Raw genomic sequence first — 11,553 nt, 5'->3', positions numbered from 1 at the left:
GCAGACAGCGCGCCTCACGGAGGAGCGTGTCCAGTCGATGCTGAGCTGCCTGAACACGTTTCAAGGCAGGATGGCGGTTCCACTGAAACAGTTTCAGAGAATCCTGGGGCATATGGCGGCCGCTGCGGCAGTAACACCGCTCGGCCTGCTTCATATGAGACCGCTTCAGCATTGGCTACACGGCCGAGTCCCGAGATGGGCGTGACAACGCGGCACTCACCGGGTGAGCATCACACCGGCCTGCCGCCAGTCCTTCAGTCCATGGTCAGACCCCTCGTTCCTTCGGGCCGGAGTGCCCCTGGAACAGGTGTCCAGGCACGCTGTGGTTTTCAGGGATGCCTCTGCCATGGGCTGGGGAGCCACGTACAACGGGCATGCAGTGTCAGGGGTTTGGACGGGCCCGCACCTGCATTGGCATATCAATTGCCTCGAGTTGCTAGCAGTGCATCTTGCTCTGAGCCGCCTCAAAGCGCGGTTACGGGGCAAAGATGTACTGGTCCGCACGGACAACACTGCGACCATTGCGTATATCAACCGACAAGGTGGTCTGCGCTCCCGTCGCATGTCTCAACTCGCCCGCCATCTCCTCCTCTGGGGTCAGAAGTGGTTCTATTCGCTGACCGAGGGTACACTCGGCACGGATGCCCTGGCGCACAGCTGGCCCCAGGGGCTACGCAAATATGCGTTTCCCCCAGTGAGCCTACTTGCACAGACTCTGTGCAAGGTCAGGGAGGACGAGGAGCAGGTCCTGCTGGTGGCGCCATACTGGCCCAACCGGACCTGGTTTCCAGAACTTATGCTCCTCGCGACAGCCCCTCCTTGGCCGTTTCCTCTGAGGAAGGACCTTCTGACTCAGAGACGGGGCACCCTTTGGCACCAGCGTCCAGACCTGTGGAAGCTTCATGTCTGGCCCCTGGACAGGACGTGGAGGTTCTAGGTGACTTACCCCAAGAGGTATTTAACACCATCACTTCGGCACGAGCGCCGTCTACAAGACTGGCTTACGCCTTGAAGTGGAACCTGTTCGTCGAGTGGTGTTCTTCTCGCCGAGAAGACCCTCGAAGATGTTCGATCGCGTCTGTGCTTTCCTTCCAGCAACAGGGGTTGGAGCGTAGGCTGTCGCCCTCCACCCTCAAGGTTTATGTTGCTGCAATATCCGCCTATCACGACCATGTAGAAGGTAAGACGGTTGGGAAGCACGACCTGGTCGTCAGGTTCCTCAGGGGGGGGGAGACGGTTAAATCCTCCTCGCCCCCCCTCCATACCCTCTTGGGATCTTGCTCTGGTGCTCCGAGCACTTCAGAATGCCCCATTTGAGCCTTTGCAGTCAGCAGAGCTAAAGATTCTGTCAATGAAGACTTTGCTGTTGGCTGCATTGGCCTCCATCAAGAGGGTAGGGGACCTGCAGGCATTTTCGGTCGACGAATCGTGCCTAGAGTTCGGGCCGGGTGATACCCACGTGGTGCTGAGACCCCGGCCTGGCTATGTGCCCAAGGTTCCTACCACTCCCTTCAGTGACCAGGTGGTGAACCTGCAAGCGCTGCCCCCGGAGGAGGCAGACCCAGCCCTAGCTTTGCTCTGTCCCGTCCGCGCTCTGCGGGTTTACGTGGATAGAACTCAAAGCTTCAGAACCTCAGATCAGCTCTTTGTCTGTCACGGAGGCCAGCAGAAGGGAAAGGCTGTCTCCAAGCAGAGGATGGCCCACTGGATAGTGGATACCATCACCTTGGCTTACCAAGCACAAGGTGTGCCCTGTCCGCTCAGGGTGCGAGCACACTCTACTAGAAGTGTTGCATCCTCCTGGGCGCTGGCACGTGGCGCCTCGCTGTCAGACATCTGTAGAGCTGCGGGCTGGGCGACACCCAACACGTTCGCTAGATTCTATAGCCTACGTGTAGAGCCGGTCTCCTCCTGTGTTCTCACCTCAAACGGGTAGAAGCACTGAGAGGCCCCGGCTCTTGTCGGCTTGCTGCGCTACGGCGCTTATATTCTCCAGAAGCAAACTCTGTGAGTCCTCCACCGCCCTCGATGCCGGACGTGGCGGAACGTCTGGCATCAGGCCCCTTGCCGCTGAATCCTTGAGAACCGGTATTGGGCTTGGGCCATATGAGTGACCCTGCGGGGATCCCATACATTCTTCCACGGTCGCTCCTACGGGAAGCCCGTGTCTTTCCCTTGGGAGAGCCTTCCCTGCAGTGGGACTGAGCCCCCTTCTCCTTGCGGGCTACGGCTCAGCATTGTACTCCACATAACTCCTTCGGGGTACGATGTGGGCTCCGCAGCGTTCCCTTCTCTAGGGCACGCTTTCCCAGTGTTATCCAATAATCACTGAGCGGGTCATGCGGAACAGCAGTGATGGACTTCCCGGTGAGAGCCCCGTCTCATCAGGTAAGAGAGCTCAGGTGGCTCACACAGGGCACTGGATGGGGGCAGAAGCCATGGCGCTTTGGTAGGGATTCCTATTCGACGGTACTCCGATGTGGCGTCGAGAGTGACCGACTGAATGGGAACGTCTCGGTTACGTATGTAACCCTCGTTCCCTGAAGGAGGGAACGGAGACGCCACGTCCCGTCGCCATGTCCTCTGTACCCTGCTGGGGTGCCTGTCTACCTACCCGGCTCCTCAGCAAAAGGCTGATTTGATGCAATCACCTGTGTCTCATTTATACCCGCACGGCGTGGCATGAGCACCTGGTGCAATCATTGCATGCCAATGTGCATTGGCTCGTTTAGTTACACTCTAAGTATATTGGCTCTCGCGAGCGAGATTCCTATTCGTCGGTACTCCGACGTGGCGTCTCCGTTCCCTCCTTCAGGGAACGAGGGTTACATACGTAACCGAGACGTTATACAGAGTGCAGTGTCAGCTAAATTACTGTCATTGCACATTTATATTATTATTTTGTAGCATATACACTGTTAAGAAGTGGTTAGCATATGGGTGTGGTTTGGGGCCAAAAAACACAATAATGTACAAATAGCCTAATTTTATAAGATAAAAATAAAGGATTCAAACAAATGTTTGTGTTTCTAAAGCTTTGCATACGTACAGACTTTTAACACATGAAAACATATTTTAGCATGTAGCATCAGCAGGCTGTATTACAGTGAAAATACAATACTGAAATTGCCTAAACTTTTCTTATTCTTCACATGCTGTACATTATTTGTCAGTTTCCTTATATTGATGGTATGACTTGGGTTGGCTCTGGGTTGACCCTACATTCCAGAGAATGAGGAACATGTCTGGTGGCTTCAACCAGCTTTTTACATCATACATAGTGGACACTTCTAACAAGTTCACAGCATTTTCACCTACAGTATTTTTGCTTCCAAAACTACCCCTAGTGATGGACAATTACTTTTATCCTATTATGTCAAGTACATTTAGAAGAAAGAAAGCTTTTATGGAAGTGTGGATTAATGCTGTCTTGATAAAACAATTCTCATATTTAAATAAAAAAAAGAAGGAAAAAAAGATATTCATCTTATTCTATAACAAATATCCAACATGCCAAAATATAGGCACTCATCTTTCTTTGTAGTAGAATAAAATAAAATGTTGGTTCATGCATCACATCAGAATTTTTGCTGTCCTTGACAGAGGTCACAAAATTAAATCTAGCAACATATTGTGAAGTTCTACCACATCTTGAACATTGTGAAACTGCACTGCTTTTGCAACACAAACCATCTTTGATTTGGGACAGAATTGTAAAGCAAGAATTCACTTGAACTTGGCAGATTATGAGAACTTCACAATAACTGATTAAACATCTGATCTGTATTCTGTATTCAATAGAAGTTAAGCTCATTCGATAGCAGTTGTTATTGTTGATTATCAAAAAAAGAGGAATACAGTGCACTTATTATGAAAGTGAATCCATGTTAAAATAGTCACTGTTTCAATAGTGTAGCCACAAGCGATAAACAATATGTGTAAACATTTTAGTCTGAGAAAAATCACTTACTAACCTTTTCTGTGTAGTTATATCCAATTTTATAACAATGGCGTAAACACTAAAACAACTGTAAGATTATGAATTTTAGTATTAAACCACTTTAAAGCTCAAACCATACAAAAGATTTAACAGAATAATTAATGCTTTTATAAAATTATAAGCAATTATAAGTCACATTTCTGCTTTTAAAACTTCAAAAAAATTGGCCCCATTCAATTCCATTGTATGTTCCTCACTGTAACATTTTTTTTTTTTTTTCAAAGAAAAAAAGGGACAAGCCGATTTATGGTGTTGATTAGTTGAAAAAACAATTTGTTGAAGAAACTGAAAAAAACTGTTTTTTCAATTGCTAACATACTTTTATCCAAACTTTTATGTATTTTGAGAACAAACCATTAACACAATTCATGTAGTTTTCACAAAAAATGCAGTCAATTAACATGTTTTTCTAAAATACTAAAATTTTCTTTTCATACATGCTTACCCAATACCAAAACCATAGATCTTTCTGGTCTTATTTACAAATGCTTAAACAAAGCATGTCAGAAATAAAGACCTAATGTTCTACACCTTAAATATAGCATACATCATCTACTTCTTCAACAACAGCAGCTCAAAACTACTGAAAAAATTTATATATAAAAATATTGAAACAACTGATAAGCATTTTAAGGTAACAGATCACTGAAATATTAAGAAATATAGGCTATGTAGCGAATCTAATTCAGGTGTTGAAGAATACACAGTAAAAAAGGTACTTTTTGGTTTTCTTTAAAGAAGCAGAAAGAGAGAAAAATAATGTCTGGTCGAGGGAGAGGAAGAGTTGAAGGAGAAGAGGAGTTGGACTGGGACAAGGGTGAAGAAGAGGAAAAAAAGTGTGCTGGACTGTGCATCTTTATGTTTTCCCCCCTTACACATGTGGAACCTGTGAAAGCTTATTGCTGCCATGGAAAAGAAAATACAAAAGGTAATTGTGACTTTTTATATCTCACAATTCAGAGGAAAAAAGTCAGAATTGTGAGATTTAAACTTGTAAAAAAAAGTCACAATTACCTTTTATACTTTTTTTCCCCACCACAGAATAAAAAGCTTCAATAGTTCAAAAGTTTATGTTTTCATTTGAGTAAATCTTTGCGTAAAACTTTTACTACAACAAGTCCTTATACACAGTGGCGGCTGGATAAACGGCTGGCAAAGTGTCTTCACTTTTATCTTTTTACACATTCATTTCCCACATATAATTGAATGAGGAAAGGAAAAAAAACAACAGCAACAACAGACTAGCATGTTGACTACTTGAACATAAATTTTGCTCTCCTTTCTTTCTGGCCAGCAAATTTCTCAATGACTCTCTGATTAAAGTCAGTCATCTCAGTAGTGTCATGACGTTTGCATTGTTCAGTCAGATATTTGAGGTCTCTTACCCCCGTTGTTGTCCACAAAACTTCAGTACCAACACTTTGAAATAAAAGACAGGGAAAGCAATAAAGGGCATTGCTAACAACACATCCAGCCAGCCACCTACGTTTCTCATATCAAGCGTGTGAAGCTCTGAGTGCAGATTCATCCTCTGTCACTGGCCTGCTACTGGATATGTAAATCGCATTGGTCCGGTTCGGGATCTTCCAACGAACGCCTTGTGAAAGATTTTGGTTTAACTGCTGCCATCTCTACGAAACTGATCATCATAACAAGGTTTTGGCGGAGTCGGAGTGACTGTGTCGCCCGCGCACTTTCGCTTTAGTGGCCAAGAGCGGAAAATTGAATGACAGGTGGCGAGAACCAATCAGATTGGATAAAATAACACGCATCCAATTCTGATTCGCCAGGGGCGCAGCGACCTGCGTCCGGAGGAGGATCTTTAAAAACCATTTAGAGACCAGCTTCAGGTCACATGCTGCCTGTAGATTTTTGGACTCAGATAGACATCCATTTATCCGGCGTCCCTTGCGCATGAAACCGCATGAAACATATTGAAGAACATATTAGTTAACCGATCAAAGCCAGTTTTATTAAATGCTGAGGCTCTTACTAACAGCTGGCACGTCGTATGAGTAAACAATTTTATTTTTATTTCATTTTTATATAATTTTTGTATACATGTATATTTCTGGAATTTTGATGGGGGCCTCTATTGACCAGCCGCCACTGCTTATACAACTGTTCCATTTTCGCAGAATATGCAATCTGCGTAGGGCACTAAGGGGGAACCATCCCACCCTCTATGGGGGCACCATCAACAACCCACCCCCAGAAAGAGATTTCAACAGAGGTGGCAACTAAAGCTCTGCATGGGACCCATCTAACCAGTGGCTGTCCTGAGCAATTTTTTGCTTTCTTCTTTTACTGTACATTATATAATGTAATGACTGAAAGTAGAATGACATGTAAGCATTCTACTTTTACTGCAGTAAAATGGAATTTAATCCATTTTAAGGGGATTTCATATTGTCTGAAGGTAGAACTGAAACATGACAAGTAATGCAATTTTTGTAATGCCATCAACTGTTAGTATTTTGACAGTGATTGCACTATGATTGACTATATGTTCATGTTGGATAGAAAACTAGTGCCAGTGTTTTGACAGAATGACTCGATTTTGAATCAGGTTTGCTTATGCTGACCCCTGTTCACCACCGAAAGTGGCAACAGTGGGCATGTGAGCATCAGAACTGGACCACAGAGCATTGGAAGAAGGTGGCCTGGTCTGATGAATCCAATGCTATCTCACGACCAATTTGTAGGTATTTTACGAGGTGGCTAATTCGTACGAATTTGTACGACCTCACTCGTACGAATTTGTGCGTTTTGTCTAAACCCCAGTGACAGGTAGGTTTAGGGGCGGGGTTTGAGGTAGGTAATTCGTACAAAGTCATCAATTTTTTTGCAACTCGTCAAATATTCATACGAATTAGCCACCTCGTAATTATGAACGAGTTGCCGTGAGACCGGGTTGGATGAATCACGTTCTTTTACATCATGTGGATGGACGGGTGCATGTGCGTCGCTTACCGGGGGAACACGTGGCACCAGGATGCACTATGGGAAGAAGGCCAGCCGGCTGAGGCAGTGTGATGCTTTGGGCAATGTTCTGCTGGGAAACCTTGGGTCCTGCCATCCATGTGGATGTTACTTTGACACGTACCCCCTACCTAATCATTGTTGCAGACCACGTATACCCTTTCATGGAAACGGTATTCCCTGGTGGCTGTGGCCTCTTTCAGAAGGATAATGCACAAAGCAAAGCAAAAGTGGCTCAGGAATGGTTTGAGGAGCACAACAACGAGTTTGAGGTGTTGATTTGGCCTCCAAATTCCCCTGATCTCAATCCAATCAAGCATCTGTGGGATGTGCTGAACAAACAAGTCCGATCCATAGAGGCCCCACCTCGCAACTCACAGGACTTAAAGGATCTGCTGTTAACATCTTGGTGCCAGATACCACAGCACAGCTTCAGGGGTCTAGTAGAGTCCATGCCTTGATGTGTCAGGGCTGTTTTGGCAGCAAAAGGGGGACCAACACAATATTAGGTCATAATGTTATGCCTGATCGGTGTATATAAATGTGCCTCCAAAATCGGATATTGTATAGGTACTACATTTGATTTGAAACTTATTTAGTGAAAAAAATAGTAAATAAGTACATTATATATAGTACGAATATGTATAGTAGGCTATGAATGAAATTCGGATGTACTACATGTGCCATGTTATACTTCCATTCAAAAATGGAATGACCTTATGGGATAGTAAAGTGTCCATCGTAAAGTGTCGACATTTCTGCGGTAGATTACTCGTTTCTGATCAGTTTGTCTTGACTGCTGCACATATACGGTATGTATACAGCAGGTAAAAGTGTCCTCATGGTCACAATAATTTATAATTACAATATTACATGGAGGCACAACAGTCATTTCACATTAATTCACTCGATATTCAGTCATTCAAGTATGGCTTATATATACTTGAATGGGGAAAGACTGAAAACTCCAAAACTGTTGGTCAATATTAGAAATAAAATCAGACAAAAATGGTATATAAAATTCAGCTTTTTAAAAATGTACATCTAATAAATCAAACCATATGTGACTTCAATATGAAACTGCAAGGATTATCAAGAACAGTACTTATCATTGTGTTGCTCATGTTACATTTTTTTTTTAAAGGTGGAGCAACGTATCCCTTAATGTCTCCACCCATATTAAAAGTATATTTATACCTTGTTTAGCCAGTGAGAGTTCACTGATCGTCATCTTCATCATGACCATCACCATCATCTCTCTGCTCCTGCTGGCCTCTCTGCTGCCACACCTGACCTTCACTGGTGAGAATGATTATATCCTCATGAGAAGTTTTGTGAATTTAGTTTTTTTTCTTCTTCATGTCATTACATTGTTTAGAGCATAAGAAAAAATGTAAAAATATTTTTTTGAAAATTTATATTTTATTCATATGTTATGCTATGTCCTGTGTAGAGGACTCCAGGACTCAATTAAAAAAATAATAATAAAAATATATGAATAGGCAAAAACAATGTATTTTTTGCATAAAGATGAAAAAAAAGAGTAATAATGGGATTAGTAATTGGCAAGATTTTCATAATAAAATCGAATATTTCATAGGAATATTGAAATGTATTCCCCTACTCTCTTGTGTCTCCCAAAATGCCTGATAAACATCATTTAAGTCTTGGTGTCTTCTACAGTGGACATGTATGAAATCGATATCCTATTTTGCTTTGAAACCATAACATTTTCCTGAGATGTTGATTTATGACAAACTAAATTACATTTTTTAATTTAAATTATAATTACAAAATATGATCATATTTCCATTAGAGTGTTATTTTGATCACTAAATGAATGTCAGTCATTTTTAAATTCCAAGGAGAGGCAGTTGTCATTGTGAAACTTAAACAAAAGTCTATTCCTGGGTCCAAGGAGAATATAACAACCTATTATTTAAGAATATTTAATGCTGAATAAGGTGACTGACAGCACTCTCTCTCTCTCTCTCTCTCTCTCTCTCTCTCTCTCTCTCTCTCTCTCTCTCTCTCTCTCTCTCTCTCTCTCTCTCTATCTCTCTCTCTCTATCTCTCTCTCTCTTTTTCAGCTCGTGTGAATGTGGGTATAGTGAACGGCAGGGAAGCCAGACCCCACTCCAGACCGTACATGGTTTCAATTCAGGTGGATGGGTACCATATCTGTGGTGGATCTCTCATTTCTGATCGGACTGTCATGACGGCTGCTCACTGCTGGAACCGGTAAGAGCTTGTTTAGTGTTCACTGCAATTTTGAGGTAAAATGACTTTTGACTGATAACGACTGCAGTGCATTAACAATACACTCTATCTACAGAAGAGATATTCTGACGGTTGTTGTTGGTGCTCATGACTTAAGGAACAGCAAGAGTTCAGATCGCATCGGAGTGAAGTCCTACATCCCGCATCCACAATATATACCTTATAAGAATGACATCCTGCTTTTGAGGGTAACAACAAGTAATACTTTAGTTGTTTATAAGAATATCTGGTCCAGAAACAGTAGCACAAAACACTATGTTTGATTTTCGGTAACACTTTACAATAAGGTTTCATTAGTTAACATTAGTTAATGTATTAACTAACATGAACTAACCATGTTGTTCATGTTAGTTCACGTTGCATTAACTAATGTTAACAAGATTTTAATAAAGTATTAGTAAATGTTGAAATTAACATTAACAAAAATGCTTAATTAGTGCAGTTCATTATTAGTTCATGTTAACTAATGTAGTTAACTTGAAAAATCTGTATGCAGTTTGTGTGTGGTTGATAAGCAGAAAACACTATAATAAAAAGGCACATAAAAATGAACAAAACTTTAGTGCTTCTGTATTTACCTCAAAAACAAAAGTATAATCAACTGAAATTCAGCCTTATAAACGATTGTTTAACAATAATAGTTGAATTTTTGAATTACAGCTAGAGAAAAGAGTCAAACTAAACAGGAAAGTTAGACTGATATCATTACCAAATGAAGGAGAAGACGTGGGAACAGATACTGTCTGTAGTGTTGCCGGCTGGGGAAGACTGTCGACTAACGGCGATGGGAGCAATGTTCTAATGGAGGCAGACACGACTACAATAAATCCGGCAGAGTGTCAGCGTAAATGGGGATCTCACTTCTTGGCCCCAAAGATGATCTGTGTATATGGCGGTGGTGGATCCTGCTTTGTATGTACAAAAGATAATTCACAAATGTTATGGTAATGTACAAAGTGGTTTCACTAGTGACGTGTTGATCTTTGTTTCTTAACAGGGGGATTCAGGAGGTCCTTTGGTTTGTGGAAACACTGCTATTGGTGTTACATCTTATGGATCTAGATATGGCTGCAATTCACCTGAGCAACCTAATGTGTATACCAAGATTTCAGCGTATATTCAATGGATCCGCTCAAAGGAAATGTTAAGTGACTTCATGTAAAAAAAAAAGGAAGACTTCTTGAATTCTTCCACACAACTTATATCAATAAAAGTATCACATGGCAAGCATCAATTATAGTCAAAGTGTTCTCATTGTCACAACCATATATTATCACATGCTCAAAATCATTTTGCAGGTCACTATAGCCATCATGGCAACACCCTCAATTTCCAGTCATGCAAGTATAACTCATACAGTATCTATTTTAATGGGGAAAAACTGAAGAAAGAAAAAAATGGCAACACATGTCAGGACCATTATATAGTTGTCACAGTCGTTTCTGTTCAGTTTCAGTTATCATGGACATTCAAGGCCCACTGAAATCAAAATTTATGTTTTTTAGCTTTTAGTATGATTATGTTAGCCTTAAGGTTAGGAACAGGCTGGTGTGCCCCAAAACAATGACAAAATTTGCATTTAGGAGATATAAGCATTCAAAACTTACAGTCTCTCACTTCCGTTAAAATGAATCACAGATTTTGATGACATCATCGCAGACTTCACCTTCTCATCAAATCTTCTGTCCAATCAAATGCTCTCTAGAATCTGTTGTATGCGAGTCAGCGCATACAGCAAAACATATCGAACCCGTTTAAAAGCTGCACAGAATGCTTTATTTCAAAGCGATATGGAGGAGATTATGATGATAAACGGTTAGAGATTGGAGGGAACTGGCTTTCCCAGACATAAACAGAAAGACTCTAGTCAAACTGTGGTATTAACAAAACGCTATTGGCTGTTTCAAAAAAGGGGAGGAGCTGCTAACAGCTGGAGCCATTTCAGGGGAAATTACGTCAACACATTGAATAATGCTGCGGTTTCAAGGCACTTCAGTGGACCTTTCAGTTTGTTTTCACATGTCACATGCCTCCCTAGTTCAGTAGTCAGGGCACTGATCAGGGAATCAGTCAATGGTCTGACTCCCTGATCAGTGCCCTGACTATTGAACTAGGGAGCTGATTGAGACACACCCTTGTTTACTATGATCACTTCATTTTGAGTTCATTCTGTTCAGCTGTGTTTGTTCATTACCTTGTTTGTGTTCCTATATAAGTTCTTCCTTTTCAGACACTCCTTTGTCAGTTTGCCGTTAGTTTGTGTTGCTAATTGCTAGTACTGATTGTTTGTT

General features: G+C 42.1%; 1 protein-coding gene across 1 annotated transcript; it reads left to right on the top strand.

The window, feature by feature from the left end:
- Positions 1–8,207: 8,207 nt before the first annotated feature.
- LOC307120637 (granzyme B(G,H)-like) lies at positions 8,208–11,159 on the top strand. Its single transcript, XM_079807757.1, has 5 exons — positions 8,208–8,284; positions 9,073–9,223; positions 9,318–9,450; positions 9,923–10,174; positions 10,260–11,159. Exons 1-5 carry the CDS (start codon positions 8,221–8,223, stop codon positions 10,422–10,424), a joined length of 765 nt encoding a protein of 254 aa, XP_079663883.1. The 5' UTR covers positions 8,208–8,220; the 3' UTR covers positions 10,425–11,159.
- The last annotated feature ends 394 nt before the right edge of the window (positions 11,160–11,553 follow it).

Source organism: Gobio gobio (genome assembly GCF_949357685.1).
Source record: "Gobio gobio genome assembly, chromosome: 24".
NCBI lineage: Eukaryota > Metazoa > Chordata > Actinopteri > Cypriniformes > Gobionidae > Gobio > Gobio gobio.
The sequence above is the reverse complement of the archived record's forward strand: the minus strand, read 5'-3'. Positions and strand labels throughout refer to the sequence as shown.